We start from the raw sequence: 20,025 nt of genomic DNA, 5'->3' as shown, positions 1-20,025 counted from the left end.
TTAAACATTTTTAGAGTAAAATCCTTTGGCTTGTTGAGGCTTATTTCATAGCATTATGTTTTCTAAATACAGTTAAATAATATTCCACTATTATTTTGCACAAATTATAAAAGTTTTTCTTTAAAGAACATGTTAAAGTTCCTCATCTTACAGGGCTCCAGAATGGGACCAAAACGGTGCAACCAAAGATATAAAATTCTATTTTTGTTGAGATCGCCACTGGCGACTATTCCAAATGTACATTTTCTGAATTAAAAATGTGAATGTTTTGCCCTTTTTCCTGCTTGTTTTAAAGTGAAATGTTTTATGTTGATCTATTAAACTTAGACAATGTGCATCAAAGTTTTATTGGGGGAAAACATGACTTAAACAGTCTTCATCTCAAAACACCAGCCAAACACCAGCATAGATGGCACTCTTCCAGTTGTGCAGCATGAGAGGGACCGAAAATTATGGAGACGTGCAAAGTAAAAGTGCAGAAAAGCAGTGTCTATTTTGTACCCAACTTGAACAAATTCCAACAAGTAAAGCTGTCAGCTGTGTGGAAATTAACAATATCGTTAACAATTCTCAAGTAGAATCGATACTAATAAGGCTTCTTGTTATGAAGATCTTTAGTCTATATTCTGTGTTCTTTTAATGCACTTCCTCTCCAATAATCTCAATAAGCTTTGTGCTCACTTACCTTTTAAGTAAGTAAAGTATCAGCTGTAAAATTCTGCCAAAATCATAATGAAACACAAAAATAAAACCGCATTTGCGCTCATAAATGTGGCATGAATGATCGCTTTAGCACCTCAGTTTAAGTGGCGCATGAACCCATCATCATATTCATAGTTTAATTTAACCTGTTGTCTACATGATAAGAAAGAATGCAAGGAGCTAAAGATAAAATTCAACACCACCTATATAAATGCATGATACTAATGAAGAGAAACAAACTGGATGTGTGTGGTCTGCGATATTGGCACAGATTTTGTGACTTTATATAGTTCTCAAGTTGGAAAAGATGCTTAGTTCCAACTTTAAGTGAACCTTACTTCTCAGGACATCTACAAGATGGATTAAAATGTGGATGCTGTAAAACGAGGGGAGACATAAACAAATGACAGTACGACTGAAATGTTAAGGTGTTTAAAAAAAAGAAAGAAAGAAAAAGTGTATTCTGTGGCACAATTTGATGCCTATTTTTGTTTCTTATAGGAGCCGTTGTCTGGAATCCTGTCTTATTTTCCTCTTCTTTGTCTATTGCAGTTTGTTTTAAAGTGTTCGATGTAGATCGGGATGGAGTTCTGTCCAGGGATGAGATCCACGAGATGGTGGAGGCGTTGCTGGAGGTGTGGAAGGATAACCGTACAGACACCCTCCCTGTAAGTGCAGAGCAGCTGATTGTCTAATCGAATTAACCTGTTTACATCCACAGAAACGGCAATTAATAGCATGGTATAGCTAAACTAAATACTTAATATCAATATTCATCATTTTGTTTGTGTACATGCCTATGAGCTGATCAATTGCAAATGAGATGCAATCACGTTGTTTCATGTGTGCACTAATATGGAATTATACATTTAAATTAAACTCAAATCAATTCATCATTGATTTGTGCGTCCTGAGCTGTCATTGTGTTTCTTACATCTAGTGGAGTCGTTTTTATGTCAGTTATAGATTTCATGATGATACTTCATGATTTATGCTTCTGTATGTTTCAGGAGTTTGATTCCAGCGTTTCAGACATTGTAGAGGACATACTGAAAATGCATGACACAACAAAAGTAATTATTTTTTCATTTTCATGTTGCATATAGCATATCATGATTTTTTTTTTTTAAATCTTTAGTTAATACCAATTTAATCTAAATTTCTAAATTTAGCAATTTTTTTTATATCTAGTGTTTAAGGACATTATTATGTGTGTTTCATTTGTGGTTTACCTCTATCTTGTGTTTTTCTCACAGCAAGGACACTTAACCCTGGAGGACTATCAGATATGGAGTGTGAAAAGTGCCCTCGCAAATGAGTTCCTCAATTTGCTGTTTCAGGTACAATCCTGTTTACTGTATTTTTGGACACACTAACAAAAAATAAAAGTATAAAATAAGTCTAAATGCTTATATAATGTGTACACACGAGTGAATCCAATAAAGTATATACGTCATTGTCTTGGGTCTGGCCTGAAATTACTTGTTAATCTGTTTGTCATCAGGTGTGTCATATCGTCCTGGGCCTGCGTCCTGCTACCCCTGAAGAGGAAGGCCAGATCATTAGGTGAGATCAGGACACAGCATTTCTTTACTCACCCTATCACTGTCTATAACTCCCTACAGAGCACTTTCTCTGTGTTTTAAAACAAGCCTTATGAGGGCTGTATTGTATTTCACTCTCCAATAAGCCTTGTGATTAGGTTTCGTCTGTATATAAGGATCCATCGTACCTCCACTGCCTATAACAGGGTTTTAGACCAGACAGAGATTGAGAACACAATTTCACTTTCAATTAGATTTTCCAGCGGGACTGATGGTGCTCAAATTAGTGTGTCTGTTTCATTGCTTTGGCTATATTGCCCAAGTTTAGTATTAATGTGTTTTGTTGGGTTATTTTGGTGCTTGTGTTGTGTATAAATATTATAGTTCTTCAACTGACTACCCAGATTTTGTGTGACGGCACAGGGGTTGGCTGGAGAGGGAGAGCAGACACGGGCTACAGCCTGGTCAGAACTGGTTCCTGATCTCCATGCAGTGGTGGCAGCAGTGGAGAGACTATGTCAGATATGTGAGTCAGCAATATGTCTATTCAGCCTTTGCATAACCATGAAAAGGGGTCATGTGATTGATCACCTTTTTCCTTTTCATTTGTTTTAAAATAAAATCATTGTAAACAAAGTGAGATCAACTAACTAAATTGTAACCATTTTAAACCTTGCAATTATAAGTGGAAACACAGAAAAACTAAATGAATTGTAAAAGATTTAATCTGACCTTTAATCTGACCACTTTATAGTACAAATATCAACCAGGACCTTGTTTCTGTTAGACATCATCTGGTGAAAAAGTAGCGTGATGATTTAGTTTTACATTGCCCATTTTCTATTGATAATACTGACATTATGGCGGATTATTTAAACCCATTGTGTTAAACAGGATAATAAATCGATTGTCATGGAGCAGCCGTCAGTGCAGGGCAGTGGGATGAGGAGTTCTAAATCCACAACACCTATAGAGCCTGTCCTGAACAGAATTGGAATAGTGGTCCGTTCCCCCAGTTCCCCAGAGGAAAAATTCCTTGATAACATCTCCAACTCATCAGAGGTGTCAGAGAGCACTGGCATTGGTAAGTACACGCTCAGTAAAGAGTACAATTTAAGACTCAGTAGCCATGTTCACATGGACACTTTTTGTTTCAGTTGGAATGAAATCATTCTGACTGAGTTGATTGTGCGTGTTCAAAAAGTTTCACGTATACACAACAACGTTTTTAAAATGATTTACGTTTACACAGATCTGTGAAAATGCCCAAAAACACTGTAATATGTATGCCAGGCCAGTAGTTGGTGCTGTCACCTAATTAGTAAACAGTTCCTTTAGGGAAGTGATGATTGTATGATGTATATAATGCGTCTTCACTGTTGGTTGTAATATTGGTGAAGTAAATCCACACTTTGCTAAAGAAGGATTATCAAACTCTTGAGCAACAACAACAGTACCATACTCCGCCATTGTTGCATATGTTTGTTCGTGCTTGCCTTTAAAATCGATACGCACTGCACATGTCTACATACCAAAAACGTAATATGCACGCACATGACATCACCGTTTTCAAAGATTTCCATATTAGGTGTTTACACAGAAATGAAATATGGTGCTGTTTTCAAATATTAGCACTGAGAAAAGGTTTATCCCACCCCTCTCAATCTGATTTGTGCGATTTTATTAATATAAACTTATATAAATAAAAACTCAATGTGGACCTTGAGTCAAAAAGTTTGTCCACCCCTGAAATAAAAGCATATAGGGCACCATGATAAATCACATGTGATATTTAATGTGCATCTTGTCATTAAAGCTAGTTGTGTAATCAGTGGTAAATCTCTATCACCTGCGCGCTTTCACTTATCGAATGCGATCATGCAGCCCTAAAGGCTTAGATACAGTGTTTAGCCTCCATTACATAACGTGTTTTCACTTTCTCAGGCCTGACCCCACACACCAGTTCCTCTGCCACAGACGTCTGCTTTGCCCGGCAGCACAACATCTCTGACAACAACAACCAGTGTTTCTCCAGCACCAATGGCCATTTACCCAACAGCTTGGCTGCGCAGAGACCTGGTGCCATAGACAACCAGCCTCTGGTGACCACCGAGCCCATGAAGGTGAGTGTACCATGTGCTTAGAACACCCACTGAACCCAGGAAGCCACTGATCCTCTTGTCCATCAAAATAAATGATGAAGTGCATTCAATAGACCTGCAGGCTCACTCACAGAAAATAATTTATTGACTAAAATTTTCCAAGACACATTTTGTGTAGAAAGGGTCTATGTGAGATGGCGTGAACTATCACCTGAGAAGACAAAGACCCACATAATGAGCTGCATAATGAGACTTTTAGTCACGTGTGTGTCTGAGAGGGAGGAGTTACAAGAAAGAAAGTGAGAAAGTTATTTAGAATATATTTAATTATCCCACAAAATAATTTAATATTCACTTGTGAGTGCAGATAAACAGTTTATTAAGAACAATCAAAGCTGACTTTCAAAGCTGAATTTTTTTTTGCATTATTACTCCATTCACACAATTCCTCAGAAATCCTTTTAACAATCTGATATTCTACATTTACATTTATTGTTATTATTATAATTATTATTATTAATGTTGAAAAGAGCTGAGAATATTTTTTCAGGTTTTTTTTGGGATAAATTGGAAAAACAGCATTGTTTGTTTCAGTTGTTACATTTACATTTATTTGTTACATTTATATTATTTACATCAAGCTTTTTTATGGTATAGTGTATATTTTTATTGAAACTTCATAATGTTTACACGTTATGTGAAAACTAGTACAAGTATATAATAAATAAAAAGAGACTTACTCATGTTTATGATCTCTGCTGAATAAAGCGCTTCATTCTTTTTTTCGGAGGAAATCCAAAACTCAAATCCTGAGGTAATCCACATTTTCTTGGGGATTTTTCGGAAACACTTGTTTAGCTTAAAAGTAGACATGTCAAGCTTTCTATAGATATACCGTATTTTCCGGACTAGAAAGTCACACTTTTTTTCATAGTTTGGCTGGTCCTGCGACTTATAGTCAGGTGCGACTTATTTATCAAAATTAATTTGACATGAACCGATAGAACTGAACCAAGAGAAAACATTACTGTCTACAGTCGCGAGAGGGCGCTCTATGCTGCTCTATGCTGCTCAGTGCTCCTGTAGTCTACACTGAGCAGCGTAGAGCCCCCTCTCGCAGCTGTAGACGATAATATTTTCTCTCGGTTCTTGGTTCTAAATAAATGCGACTTATATATGTTTTTTTTCCTCATCATGACGTATTTTTGGACTGATGCGACTTATACTCGGGTGTGACTTACAGTCCAAATATTACGGTATGTCTCATCATTGAGTATTCACTGAGTCACAGTTAATTTTAATGACTCGTTTTTAAATGAAGATCACTGCAGACCAAGGCTGCAGACAGCACACCTTGTTTGTTATCTTTATTTTATAAATGCACAAAGTTTTGTTATGTCTGTATACAAAAAAGTAGACCCTTTACAGATTCGATTGATGTATTGCTCTTATCTGTACGATCAAAACTGAAAGTGTAATTTAAGTTATTTTCAGGGTTATCAGGAGAAAATAACTCATAACACGTATACACATTAATCAACTCAGAAGGTTAATATAAAACATTAGCTTTATTGTTATGTTAGTGTTGTAAATTAACTGTTGACTTGAATTGTATTTTTTCCTATTCCATTGGCATATTGTCAAAGTGTCTAATTATAATGTTTGGTAATATTTCTATTTAAAATCGTTATTCCTTGAATTTGAATTAATTGATAAAATCGGAAAAATTGCCCTGCCCTAGTTGTAGTCAAGCTATAAGATTTTTGATATTTGTCTGAAATTTGCAATTAAAAACAAATTGGTTACTTCTGCATGACCAAAAACGGAAATTCAAGGCACCACCGTGCACTTGAATTGCTTCCTTACATCAGGGAAAACTACTTAAAACACACCGTCATTTATGATAAATACATAAACGGTAAAGACTACATTTACTCTTACAATAAAAACATAACATTGGGTTTTTGTAAAATCAAGAAAACATGTACCTCTTTCTGCCATCTTAAGTTTACTTTTCCTTGAGCGTGTTTGTGAGGAGAGTGTGCAAAAATAAATACAAAAATGGCATAGGCCTATAGGCTACTACTTTCCATACAGTTTTTTTTTTTTTTTTTTGTTAATCTGTTATTTTTTAAAGTTAATATATGTTGTGTATTTATTCCTTTTATACTGGCTATGTGAATTAATTCTGCGCAGCAAGTGTGTGATGTGAATCCTACTGTTCTATTGATTATGCTGGTATTTGTTCATATAAAATGAAACCCCTGGAAAACAAATGTGTTTTTTAATGAGTCATATACACTTATCTGTTCTAATTTAATTAAATTGTAATGTAACAATCTTGGTGGTTAAAATCAAAATAAACATCCTTAGCGGGTAGGTTGATGTCCATGAATCTTTTACACATACATTTTCTTTCTAAACCATTTACGTGACAAAACTGTGTTTACGGGGATATTTTGACAATTTTGTGTGTTTGTCCACAAACTAATCTATGAGCTGGCTCTCTGTGCAGCCCTCTGGAAGTGTGCGCAGCTCAGAAAACAGCATGCGGTAGCTACAGAAGGGTTTGCTTCATCTCATGCTTAAAGAATGGATTCGGAGTAGGCCTATTCGATTCCTGGCCTTAAGTGTGATTAATGATTACAGAATAGTTTCTATTCCCTATTAATTAGCTACTAGCTTAGGCTACAAAATATTCTATATCATGTGAATAAATATGTGCATGGTAACTAAGGACAATATGAAATATATATATATATATATATATATATATATATATATATTCGGTATTGACAGGTATCGTCTGTAACTGACTTTTATTATCGACATCGCGATACTTGCAAGACATCGTAGTATTGTCATATCACCCAGCACCAAAGCTTTGTCACAAGTACATTTGCAGTCTCCTATATATAAAACATCCCATATTACCAGGCTTTCTTTACTCAACATAATGCATCGCAGAATTAAAGTCAAAATGGGACTTTTGGTCCGGTCCACCTCTTCATCCATCCTCCCACTCAGAGTCATCGGAGAAGAGCAGGGTGAAGGATGTTTAAAAGGCCTGTGATTTATTCACTGGAGGTCGCCTAATCACTACATATTGCCATTGCAAATTGCTGTCAATATGAACTTCCTTTGAGTGAGCGATTCTGTTTTGTCCAGGCGCCCACAGTGACTATGGAGGGAGGCCTGCTGAAGAAATCCCAACAGCTGGTGTCTGGCCGGGACTTTGAGACTGTGCCAGAGCCGGTATGGAGGGCGCTTTACCACTGGTATGGGGCCAACCTCAGCCTGCCCCGACCGGTATGTATGCCATCTCCCATCAGTTTTGCCACCATGGGCTTTTAATGTATGCTACAATGAATGTCATTTGCTCTGGTTTTTTTTGCTTTGACACAATATATTCCCAATGACGTGTCATGAGGTGTCACATGAACAGTGTCAGATATTACTAAACTTGTTTCCTGATCATAGATTTTGCTTTTCTGTTGTGACCTAACACTCAGTTGGACAGTGTTGCCTCTCATTATCAAACTCATTTTCTTTACTTTGCAAGCACGATTCATATCAGATAGCCTTAAAATTATTAATAATGATGGGATGTCTTCAAATAAACAGTAAAAAGGTAACATTCTGGAGGTGATTTAAAATCTTTTATTGAGATGATGCATCATGTGAAGGATGAACTAAGAAATCATTTTTCATTGATTCTTCCCCCTTAAAAAATATTCATTATAAAACATTTTTATAATTAAACAGAAGAATTACAATTTACAATTACAATTTGTAAATATGAAAAATAGCTGTTTTTTTGTTTTGTTTTTTTATAACTTTAAAATATTTGTTAAATATTGTGAATAAAAATGAATTATAATTAATTATAAAACAAATAATTTAGGGTCATTGAAAGTATTATTTTATAATTTTGGCAGCACAAAGTTTTTGTATATATTTATAATATAACAAAATATATATAATATTAAAATATAATAAAATAATATAATTTGTTTTTGATTGTGGTAATAAAGTCATTTTCATGCATGAATAGTAAATCAAACTTTTGTCATAATGCAATAGAGGTTTAAAATCATTTTAAATGCAGAACGACTATAAAAGGAGCTTTCCAAATTTCAAATAATGGTCATGTGAATCTGGCGTGTTAAGTTCTCAGTCAAATATAGTTTCTTTCTTAAGCAAGTGCACCATTATAGTCAAGCCCCATGCACCTCCCCATTGTGCTTCTGCTGTCTCTTCTTCCTTCAGGTCATCACGTCTATAGCGACACATCAACCAGAGCTGGAACTCTTTCCCCGCTATCTTCTATTCCTGCGTCAGCAACCGGCCACACGCAGCCCTCAGTCTAACATCTGGGTCAATATGGGTATGAGCAGCCTGCGAATGTTCCCTCCACATATACCCCGAGGTAACGTAAGCCTGCAGCAAGAGAGAGGCTCCCTCCACCGCCTTGACAACCTACTCTAATCTCCTAAAACACCCAGCTCGGTCTCACCAAAATGACCTGCCTGGATTACTAAAGAGCCAAATCCTGATGCCAACACCTAAAGTCATCATCTGAGTCAAAAAACAATAATGTAACTCCATGACAGCTAAATATAAATCCTTGTTGAATACATACAAAAATATATCCGAATCTTTAAGTTTGTGAAACATAAAAACACATGTAAGTGATTGTCATAGCGGGCGCTGACCTAATAGCAGGCTTCCTTATTGTTGCACCTTGAAGGTGGGTAGGCAATAATTTAATCTGTCATGGCTTTGTCAGACTCAGAAGACTATTTGGTGTGGGTAAAGATGGGCACTCTCTGATCCTGTAATTGTTTGCTTTGCTGTCTTAAAAATCTTTTTTTTTGGTCTCCTATGAAATCAATAATTCCTGTACAAATCTTAAATGTATTTTCTTTTTTTTTTTACAAGATTTGACTAATTCGGCTTGATTTTTATTTAAATCACCCAGACTAATGAATTGACGAATGATCCCTTTGAAAATGACCTTTGCCCTTTCTTGCTGCTACCTTACAACTAATCATCATTCTGTTGATCAGGTATTGTGTGTGTGTGTGTGTGTGTGTGTGGGCATGTTTTTGTGACATATCAGGACACAACTTTGTATAATGACATGGGTATGACACAGGTATTACAAGGAGAGGGTGACTTATGAGGACATAACCCATGTCCCCATTTTTCAAAATGCTTATAAATCATAAAGAATGAGTTTTTTTTGCGAAAGTAAAAATACACAAAGTTTCCTGTGAGGGTTAGGGTTAGGGGTAGGGTTGGTGAAGGGCGATAGAATATACTGTTTCTACATTATAAAAACCATTACGCCTATGGGATGTCCCCACTTTTCACAAAAACAAACGTGTGTGTGTGTGTGTGTGTGTGTGTGTGTGTGTGTGTGTGGTATTTATATAGATATATATATCTGTGTGCTCATTGTGACAGGTTGATTTAATAGCATGCATATCAGGATGTATGGATTTGCTGAAACTTTAAATTTCTCATTACTGCATTAAAACGAAATCATAAAAGTTTTACTCGACTTACTTAGCACAGTCGGTTAAATTAAGTTTACATTCTCAGTGGCTTAAAGTTCGTTTTATAATATATCACAACACAGCAGGGTGGAAAAGCTCAAAAGGGTTGTATTTAAATATTTTATTGCATGTGACAAAGAGAATGCTAAAGGCTGCTTCATTCCCAACTCAGGAAACGTTCCTTCTCCGAACGCCCCTCTGAAGCGGGTGCTGGCATACACAGGCTGTTTCAGCAGGATGGGCACCATTAAAGACATTCATGATTACCTGTCCCAGAGGTTACGCATCAAAGAAGAGGACATGCGCCTCTGGCTCTACAACAGTGAGGTGGGGACCTCCTTAACAGATACTGAAGAACATCAAACTCTGATCAAAGACATTCATATGCAAATCTGCCCTCATTATAAAGAGACCAATGTCACCTCACAGCATTGAACTGGGAGGAAATGCTACAAAATCCTCATTCCTGTGTTCACATAATATACGTAATATATTTTCAAAAGTTATTTACTCCTAAAAGATCTAAAACTACAAGCCACAAAACTCGAATTTTAATTGAGGTCTTAAATAATTCATGATACATGCAATATATTTAATACTAATGTTGGCTAATTGTCTTTTTATCAGAATTACCTCACTCTCCTGGACGATGAAGATCACACTTTAGAAAGTTTGAAAATTCTAGACGAACAGCACTTAGTCATTGAGGGTAAGTCTGTGACATTTATCTGTCTTAATTAAAAATTTATCTCATTTCACATTTGCTGAGCTGTGTGGATTAAATTGCAAAGCATGCTTGGCTGTACTGATAGAAAAGGAAAAATGATTAATATGTCTTTCCCTCTCTCCAGTTCGAAACAAAGATATGAGCTGGCCAGAGGAAATGTCTTTCATCGCAAACAGCAGCAAAATCGACAGACACAAAGGTAATGTCAGAGGTCATGGAAAGTGTTGGAAAAATCGATGCATATTGGAGGATAGCCAAGCCATCTACAAATGTCAAAATGTTTATCTGAGAATGACCTTGCTTAGATGGCACTACAGTGCAGTTCTTTAGGCCGGTTTCTTTTATCAAAGCACATATCAGGAAGATTTATAACACAGGGCTGCAAGCAGCAAAAGTCCAAGAAGCAATTACATAAAGCAATATATAAATCATATCAAGACAGACATCAGCTGTGACATTTAAAGACACCCAATGTTGCCATCGAACTCGATGAAATACTGAGGAATTGGACTTTAATTGGAGATAGTACTCAAGTTGTTGTGCCAGTGTAGTCTAAATTGAATTAAACCTTCAATCTATTATAATTGTGTATAAATGTTGCTATTTCTCTTGTAGTTCCTACCGAGAAAGGTGCCACAGGTTTGAGTAACCTGGGAAACACATGCTTCATGAACTCCAGTATTCAGTGTGTAAGCAATACCAAGTCCCTCACGGAGTACTTTATCTCAGGGCGACACCTTTATGAGCTTAACAGGTACGGAGACTTGGTCATTGCCATTTTTAATGTGTAAATGAAAATTTTGTGGGTGAAATCCAGTCATTTCAACTGGGATCTGCACAGTCTGGAGTTTTGTGCGAGGCTAAGAAGCTGCTTACGTTTGAGCTGGTCACGCTATGTTGGTCAGCAGAAAACTGCTTGGTTTGAAAGTGGCTTCTGTGATATCTGCCATACCTATTGACCAGTGAGCTGTGTCTTGCCTTGACAGAACCAATCCAATAGGAATGCGTGGTCACATGGCCAAATGCTATGGGGATTTGGTACAGGAACTCTGGAGCGGCACCCAGAAGAACGTTGCACCTCTGAAACTCAGAGTGAGTTTTTAACATCTTTATAATCATGAGCATCAAACCCAGATGTTTCCATTAAAATTCTTAATGCCGTTTTCTTGAAAACATTTGTGTAGTGGACGATAGCAAAGTATGCCCCAAGATTCAACGGCTTCCAGCAGCAAGACTCCCAGGAGCTTTTGGCCTTCCTGTTGGATGGGCTTCACGAAGACTTGAATCGTGTGCATGAGAAGCCATACGTGGAGCTCAAGGACAGCGATGGACGGCCAGATCATGAAGTGGCCACAGAGGTCAGTGTCAAACTACTGTTCTTTAGCCCCTGGCAGGCTCAACACATCAGCTAAGCACTCCTACGTGTTTCTAATTGCAGGCCTGGGAAAACCATTTGAGGAGAAATCGTTCTATCGTGGTCGACCTCTTCCATGGGCAGCTCAGGTCCCAGGTGAAGTGCAAGACCTGTGGCCATATCAGTGCCCGCTTCGACCCCTTTAACTTCCTGTCACTGCCGCTTCCCATGGACAGCTCCATGCACTTAGAAATCACAGGTGAAGCCAAGCAGAGAGAAAACATAAACATTTCAGATAAGCCAAACCATCAGCAGATACTCCAGTCTTACATAAAAGCTTTTTCGACTTGCAGTTATCAAACTTGACGGCTCCACTCCGGTGCGGTACGGGCTCCGTCTCAACATGGATGAGAAGTACATGGGCCTGAAGAAACAGCTGAGTGAGCTGTGCAGCCTGAAACCTGAGCAGATTCTACTGGCTGAGGTTCACACATCCAACATCAAGGTCAGCTCAACTCTCCAAATCAGAGACTGTTGTTGATGCAATCCATGTTGCCTGGCTTTTAAACAAATGCTTGTCTTTTGGTCTAGAACTTTCCTCAAGACAACCAAAAGGTGCGACACTCTGTGAATGGCTTTCTCTGTGCATTTGAGATCCCTGTGCCTGGCTCACCCACCTCAGTCACCTCCCCAGTGATAACAGGTAACAAAAGATTGATTGCATCTCTATATTTCCTTAAAGGAATAGTTCACCCAAAAATGAAAATTTGCTGAAAATGTACTCACCAGCAGGCAGTCCACCATGTAGATGAGTTTGTATCTTTGTCAAAATTTAGCATTACATCACTTGTTCACAAATGGATCCTCTGCAGTGAATGGGAGCCGTCAGAATGAGAGTCCAAATAGCTGATAAAAACATCACAGTAATCCACAGGTAATTCACATGACTCTAGTCCATCAATTAATGTCTTCTGAAGTTAAAAGCTGCACCCATTCACTGCAAAGGATCTATTGGTGATGTAAAGTGATGTAATGCAAGACCAGATCATGAAGTAATCCTGATGTAGTGTTCCTGTAGCTCAATTGCTAGAGCATTGCGCTATCAAGCGCAAGGTTGGGGGTTCGATTCCCCGGGAACACATGATAGGTAAAAATTGATAGCCTGAATGCACTGTAAGTCGCTTTGGATAAAAGCGTCTGATAAATGCATCAATTAAATTTTTTATTTAATTTAATTTTAATGCTGAATTTCTCCAAATCCGGTCAGATGAAGAAACAAACTCATCTACGTCTCAGATGGCCTGAGGTTGAGTAAGTAATATGCTAATTTTAAGTTTTGCTTTGTCATTGACCCAAAAACGTCTCCTTTAGAAAAACCACTTATGGCCAATGGGACAGCAGGGAACAATAACATTGGAAAGACTAGCCTGATTCCTAATGGCATGCCCAGCACAGTGGTCCCCTGCACCCCAGAGAAGCCCCTCGCCAATGGTATTCCTAATGGCTTTGCCGTGCCCGTGCAAGACTGGGCACTTATTGGCTACATCATTGCCATGCACAGAAAGATGGTGAGGATTTACTGATATATTCACTGTTCGACTTCACATGATGGTCAAAAGCATCCTAAGTGGAAGGTCTGTCCCCTCAGATGCGGACAGAGCTGTACTTCCTGTCCTCTCAGAAGAACAGGCCCAGTCTGTTTGGTATGCCACTGATTGTGCCTTGCACCGTTCACACGAGTAAGAGGGACCTGTATGATGCCGTGTGGATCCAGGTTTCCAGACTTGCTAGCCCTCTGCCTCCACAGGAAGCCAGCAACCATGCTCAAGACTGGTCAGTGGCATCTGCAGCTCACAAGGATTATCTTGATGAATTTTTTTGTTTGTTTTTATTTTTTTTTGCCAAAGGTTTGAATTAGTACAATTCACAAATTTATGGTCAGCAAGATTTTTTAAACGTTTTTTAAAAGGATTCTTTTGTCATCACCAAGGCTGCATTTATTTGATCAAAAATACAGTAAAACAGTAATATTGTAAAAAAAATAATAATATTGCAATCTAAAATAACTGTTACTATTTTCATTTATTTTTGTCATTTGCAATCTATTCCTTTGATGTCAAAGCTGAATTTTCAGCAGCCATTACTCCAGTCTTTAGTGTCACATCATCCTTGAGAAATCATTCTAAATCTCTATGCCATGGGTCAAGTAAGTTTGGCATTGGGCCAAAATAATATTGCCACTAGATGGCAGGCCAGAACATAGTCAAAGGATAATTTCAGAAATGTATTGATTGAAAATGCAACTACAATTGCCTGTGACAGACTAAAAATCATTACAAATTTGAATAGTTGAAAATGTAAGTTTTCCTAGCTCGTTTCAAAAAGTGACCTAGGTGAATAGAAAATAGTCCAGAATCTTAAATATTTCTTATTCATTTTACATCAAAACGTTTCTTTTGTCCAAAATGTGTAAGTAAACTTCTTAAAATGTATTAAAACTGTGAACTTTTTTTTTTTAATCCCATATTTTCAATGTGGTGTCTCTACATGTGTACAGTAGAGGTCCTTACTCAGTTATGTGACATGTCATACTCTCTTCCAGTGATGACAGTATGGGCTACCAGTACCCCTTCACTCTGCGGGTGGTGCAGAAAGATGGTAATTCCTGTGCTTGGTGTCCCTGGTACAGGTAAGCCATTTAGGTTCAGCGGTTGTGCATGCTTATATCTCACACTGCAGTTTGGGTTGTCATGACTGACAAGGTATGTCGGTGACTTTGCCAGGTTCTGCAGAGGCTGCACAGTGGACTGTAATGAAGACAGAGCGTCACTGGGGAATGCCTACATTGCTGTAGACTGGGACCCCACCGCCCTGCACCTTCGTTATCAGACCTCTCAGGAAAGGGTGAGTGCTATAAGGATACTGTAAGAGTCCTTTAAGTATTTCAGTCAGTTCAAGTTTTGTCCCTGTGTGAAGGTCGAAGTCTTTGTTACTGTCTGACGATGCACCGCAGGACTTGAAATATCCCTTAAGCCCAGGACACACTGAGCTGATGGTTGGCCGTCGGCCAATCTCGGGTGGTTTTTGAGTGTCGGTTGGCTTTAGTTTTTTTTTAAGTGTGTTCCGCACAGTTGATTCTAGTTAGTTGCTGTCAGCTGTTTTTCAGCCGATTCTGCATGTCAAATTGGCAGCGGAGCTTGACGGTGAGAAAGAGAACTCTGATTGGCTATTCAACTTAGCGAATTAGTGCACAAGAAAATTGGAACTGACAAAAGCTGACAATGCCAGTGCCATTTGCAGCTCAGCAGACATGATTGAAAAATAGCTACACAGATCCATTAATAATGAGTGCAGCTGGTGTAAACAATAGTAAAAGCGTGGCTTGCTTTATATATCCACAGTTCTATCACTTCTGGTTTCTCTGTTTGAACGCTGAATACAGACTGCTGCCACCTGCTGGTGTGGAAGAGTTAAGATCTTTCGCGCCAGGGCAGAGCTAGTACATTCTAGTTGGGCATCGGCTGTAGTCTGTCCAGTGTGTTCTAGTGCATTTTTGATTTTACAGTGGGGTAATTGTATTGCAGTAACACAAGATAGCTTGATTTCAAACTTTTAAATTGAATAAAAAATTACAAGTAAGCAGTCTTCCTTAAATAATAAGGACACAAATTAAATAAAGTGTTTTTCAGGTAGGTCTATATATGTCCTATACACATATATGACTATATATGTCCAGACCTCTTAGTGTTTGAGTAGTTATAATTTCATTCTGTTAATGCGTGTTGGGTAATTAATTGCTAATGTTTCTGTGGGCAGATAGTGGAAGAGCATCCCAGCGTTGAGCAGAGTCGGCGCGCTCAGGCAGAGCCCATCAGTCTGGACAGCTGTCTGAAAGCCTTCACCAGTGAAGAAGAGCTGGGAGAGGATGAGCTGTATTACTGCTCCAAGTGTAAGACCCACCGCCTGGCCACCAAGAAGCTGGACCTCTGGAGGCTGCCTCCCGTACTGGTCAGAATCACAAAAGATTTCCATTTTCTCTTTTTCTGTAGGAATAAATCTGCATGTCTCTTAAACTTGAATTATTGAATTATTATGCATCATTGCAAGTTGCCCTTTGTAATGTGTGGTTGAAATATTTTTTTTGTTGTATCATTTTTCAGATTGTTCATTTGAAACGCTTCCAGTTTGTCAACGGTCGCTGGATTAAGTCTCAGAAGATTGTGAAGTTTCCACGTGAGAGCTTTGACCCCAGTGCGTTCCTGGCCCCACGGGAGGTGGCTCAAAGCATGGGCAGCCTACAGAGCCTGCAGAGCGAATCCCTGGTAGAGGAGCTCCAGCGGCTGGAGAGAGGAGACTCTTCTGTGTCCTCCATCTCCACTACTACAGTGGCCAGTCCTCCCACTTCTGGAAGAGGTCGGTTTCTCTCTCTCTTTTCTCTTTCTGCAGACCTTTTTGAATCATGAGACATGAGATTCTTTAATAATTGCATTTTTGCTTCAGGCACCCCATGCTCCATCAGGAGGGTGGGCAGCCCAATGAGCAAAAACAGCAGCCCTGGAAGCAGCCCCAGGAATACAGGGCGGAAACAGGGACGTCTGCGTCTTCCCCAGCTGGGCAGTCGACATCGACTCTGCAACAGCAAAGAAAACTTGGATGCCTGTAACAGCAGCAAGGAGAGCGAGACCGAGTTGGAGCAGGGCACAGTGATGGATGGGGAGAATCAGATCACATCTGATGCAAATGCACAAGACTCCTGGTCACTGGACGCCTCAAGCAATGACTGTGATGTCATCATGGTGAATGGATTGGGACAAGAGAGCAGTCAGAGTAACGGACACTCGGACGTCAGTGCAGACCTGGACACCCCTCACCAAAGAAATGACATCTGCCTGGAGCCCCTGTACAATTTATATGCAATCTCAGTAAGTGATTCTTGTCTAAGTGTTTCGTTGTGCATTGATTGCTTTTGTAAACAGCTTTTTTGACACTGTTATTATTGTTTTTCTTTCAGTGTCATTCAGGAATAATGGGAGGGGGGCACTATGTGACCTATGCCAAAAACCCCAATGAAAAATGGTACTGTTATAACGACAGCAGCTGCAAGGTAAGATCTTAACTCTCTTTATTCTTCCACATCTCATTTGTTTCCATTATTTAGCATTCTTATTGCACAGAGATAAAACATATCGACAAAAATAGAAAATGCTTCAACGAAGTAGAGATATCAAAACGAACAGTTCTTTGTTGTTAAATGAATAGTAAAATTAACAAATTGAGCTCTACAACCTTTCTGCAGTATCTGTCGTAGTAATTACCAGCTGAATTCGGAAAGCTCAACATTAAGTTTAAATGAATTGAAAAGTTTGTTTAATATAAGTTCTGTGGTATCAACACTGGATTTATATTCCTGAAATTTCCCTTGCACTGGTGTTGACTACTGAAAAATAAAATAAAATTTAATTCAAATAAAATAAATAAAATAAATAAAATAAATAGTGTGTTTAATATAGAGGACTATACATTGGATTCATATTTCTAAAATTTCCTTTGCACTTAAGTTGACTACTGAAACTATGAAAAATTTAATTTAATTTGGGTTGAATATTGAAAAATGTTTTCAGTAGAAGTAGTGTGATGTTAACATTGAAATTTATATTCTTAAGCTTTCTCTTGCCTTGGTGTTGACTAGAAGACTGGTTGCGTGACAAAACCAGAAGTATTGCGCAACAACTAAAACAAACTGTTTCTTGTCGTCTTCAGGAAGTTCACTCGGACGAGATTGACACAGATTCGGCCTACATCCTGTTCTATGAGCAACAGGGAGTGGACTACTCACAGTTTCTGCCAAAAACAGAGGGCAAAAAGATGGCAGACACCACTAGCATGGACGAAGACTTTGAATCTGACTACAAGAAGTACTGTGTGCTGCAGTGATGCCATGCTCTTCCACATCAAAGACACTGGGGCTGTCAGTATGCCAGTGCAATGAGAAGTGAAACGGCTACGTCGCCCCAGAGGACCATCATTTGTGAAAGCACAAAATATCAGTTAGCCGACAGGCACAAGACCGCCGCTGACTGCGCTTTCAGAATAGAGGTACCTGACACTTCAGATACATGAGGGAGAGACTGAATGAGTGAGTCGCAGAGAACTGTAGCGATCATGTGATTGTTGCCAAGCAAACAAATAGCCAGTCCCTTGATATCACCATTACCAGACAGACAAAACTGCTCTTTCACGTGCCAGCCCATACAGGTGAATCCAGAAATCATGTAACAAGAGCTTATGCTTCTATGTTGCTAATATTCAGAATGCTACTTGACAGAACAGGTTAAGTAGGAAATCAACAGTGGAGATGGCATTGGTCTTAGTTTTGTCAAAGTAGATTGCTTTTTTGTTTTTTTCTTGAGTAAGTTCCATACACTACCTCACATCTTACGCAGTTGGCCAACTGATCAGAAAATCAGAGTGACAGTATTCTATCACCTGAGGGCAGTTAAAATTACTTCTACTTTATAAACCAAATTCACTTTTGACTTTAGTAGAATGTTTCTACTAATTAATAAAATATCCTCCCAATCCTCCGCTGCCAAATTATGCACATACTATTTTTGTTGATTTTAGTTTTAAATCTCAAGATGGTTACTTTCAGGCTTCATTTTTCTTTAGAATAGTTAATATATTACTCTCCTTATTTTTTCTTTCTTATTTTTTTCTTTTTATACATTTATTTTTATCAGTTTTTTAATGCAATTGTTCACTTTAATGAAACGCATTCGCTTACAGCTTTAGTCTCAGCTGTCTGATCAAACCACAAATGCGCAGCTTTTACACGTTTTCCTGTTACCACTGTATTTTTTTGCTTTGCAAAATACTGTGGACCCCAGTGACAAAAATGGCAACCAGATGCATATCTAAACAATGTTTTCTTACCAGAGAGACTGCTTGTCCAAGCCAAAGTGTTCAACTGGTCATGTTCATAGCTTACGGGAAGCATTGCATACTGTTAGATTAGAGCATTAGAGGTTTGTTGTGTGAACAGTATTAGCACAGAGAAATATTTCACAACCTTTGCTTTTAGAAAACAGCATTCTTCTCACTAAACTGCTGACCGTTCTGGACGTCTGTGTCGGAGGGTGTTCCAGGTTATTAGTAGCATTTCTTAAGTGACTCTTTATAAGAGATCCCATCTTAATTACCACTGTGAAAAGATGAATGAAATATTGTAAGGCTCTTATTTTGCAGCAACTCATCAACCGAATGAGCTCCTCCTGTGAGAGTGCGTTAAACCCTTGGAAATCATCGGGAATCATTCGCATTTTGCTGCTGTACTTCTCCGATTTCCATGTCATGGATATTCAAACTAAATTTGCCTTGAAAAGAAAGGTTTATGCCTGTTGAAAAAAGAAACGTCAAATAAACACAGCTGTATTACTGTAAGGCGATTATTAATCATCATAAAGAGTAATGCAAATATGATGTATGGACTGTAAACATTTTTTAGGTATTTTAATGTTAAAATAAACATAGATATGTTTAACATCCAAAATCAAAATATAATTTCACTGTTCTCTTGGCCTTTTGCGCAATTACAATTACAGTAACAAATGTTTCTGAAACCCCAGACATGTTTTAAATATTCACTAATTATTTTTTTTATATAGGGATAATTTATTAAAATGGCAAAATGATCTCTTTTCAAGTAGTGCAATGAACTACTGATGTGTGTCTTTGTCCATGTTGTTAGTCCTAATTACGTTAAATTAATTTTGATGAACTGCTAGAGATGTATTAATTTAATGAACTTTATTTTGTAAAAAATTGACATTGCACTGACAAATGTACATAAATGGTTTGTAAATACGCCAATGAAAATGATGTATTTGAAAATGAACTGTACAAATGTACTTGTAGTTGTATATGGAGTGATACTGTTGATCTGTAACAGTTATTCAAGAAACAAATTAAATGCAGCCAAATGCAAGTTCTTCTCATCTGTGTTTATTTGCTGGTGAATGATGTGAGGTGTTTCTTC

The 20,025-nt window shown here is 38.1% G+C and overlaps 1 protein-coding gene across 2 annotated transcripts in view; it reads left to right on the top strand.

Moving 5' to 3' along the window:
* Nucleotides 1-19,974, top strand: part of LOC113058456 (ubiquitin carboxyl-terminal hydrolase 32-like) — a 44,615-nt gene extending 24,641 nt beyond the window's left edge. Inside the window, exons 8-34 of one of the 2 annotated variants that reach the window (XM_026226382.1) lie at nucleotides 1,255-1,370; nucleotides 1,713-1,775; nucleotides 1,959-2,042; nucleotides 2,207-2,268; nucleotides 2,670-2,772; nucleotides 3,141-3,330; nucleotides 4,191-4,369; nucleotides 7,517-7,657; nucleotides 8,618-8,735; nucleotides 10,082-10,236; nucleotides 10,537-10,618; nucleotides 10,761-10,835; nucleotides 11,252-11,390; nucleotides 11,623-11,728; nucleotides 11,821-11,994; nucleotides 12,075-12,249; nucleotides 12,344-12,495; nucleotides 12,582-12,693; nucleotides 13,362-13,558; nucleotides 13,639-13,823; nucleotides 14,593-14,679; nucleotides 14,774-14,894; nucleotides 15,807-15,998; nucleotides 16,151-16,403; nucleotides 16,491-16,912; nucleotides 17,002-17,094; nucleotides 17,751-19,974. In XM_026226382.1, the coding sequence (XP_026082167.1) occupies nucleotides 1,255-1,370; nucleotides 1,713-1,775; nucleotides 1,959-2,042; nucleotides 2,207-2,268; nucleotides 2,670-2,772; nucleotides 3,141-3,330; nucleotides 4,191-4,369; nucleotides 7,517-7,657; nucleotides 8,618-8,735; nucleotides 10,082-10,236; nucleotides 10,537-10,618; nucleotides 10,761-10,835; nucleotides 11,252-11,390; nucleotides 11,623-11,728; nucleotides 11,821-11,994; nucleotides 12,075-12,249; nucleotides 12,344-12,495; nucleotides 12,582-12,693; nucleotides 13,362-13,558; nucleotides 13,639-13,823; nucleotides 14,593-14,679; nucleotides 14,774-14,894; nucleotides 15,807-15,998; nucleotides 16,151-16,403; nucleotides 16,491-16,912; nucleotides 17,002-17,094; nucleotides 17,751-17,924 (3,950 nt within the window). In that variant the 3' untranslated portion in view covers nucleotides 17,925-19,974. Of the gene's footprint in view, nucleotides 1-1,254; nucleotides 1,371-1,712; nucleotides 1,776-1,958; nucleotides 2,043-2,206; nucleotides 2,269-2,669; nucleotides 2,773-3,140; nucleotides 3,331-4,190; nucleotides 4,370-7,516; nucleotides 7,658-8,617; nucleotides 8,778-10,081; nucleotides 10,237-10,536; nucleotides 10,619-10,760; nucleotides 10,836-11,251; nucleotides 11,391-11,622; nucleotides 11,729-11,820; nucleotides 11,995-12,074; nucleotides 12,250-12,343; nucleotides 12,496-12,581; nucleotides 12,694-13,361; nucleotides 13,559-13,638; nucleotides 13,824-14,592; nucleotides 14,680-14,773; nucleotides 14,895-15,806; nucleotides 15,999-16,150; nucleotides 16,404-16,490; nucleotides 16,913-17,001; nucleotides 17,095-17,750 lie in introns of both variants that reach the window. The other variant, XM_026226381.1, reaches the window with a different exon arrangement.
* Nucleotides 19,975-20,025: the final 51 nt, after the last annotated feature.

This window comes from Carassius auratus, chromosome 40 (genome assembly GCF_003368295.1).
Source record: "Carassius auratus strain Wakin chromosome 40, ASM336829v1, whole genome shotgun sequence".
NCBI classification, from domain to species: Eukaryota; Metazoa; Chordata; class Actinopteri; order Cypriniformes; family Cyprinidae; genus Carassius; species Carassius auratus.
The sequence above is the reverse complement of the archived record's forward strand: the minus strand, read 5'-3'. Positions and strand labels throughout refer to the sequence as shown.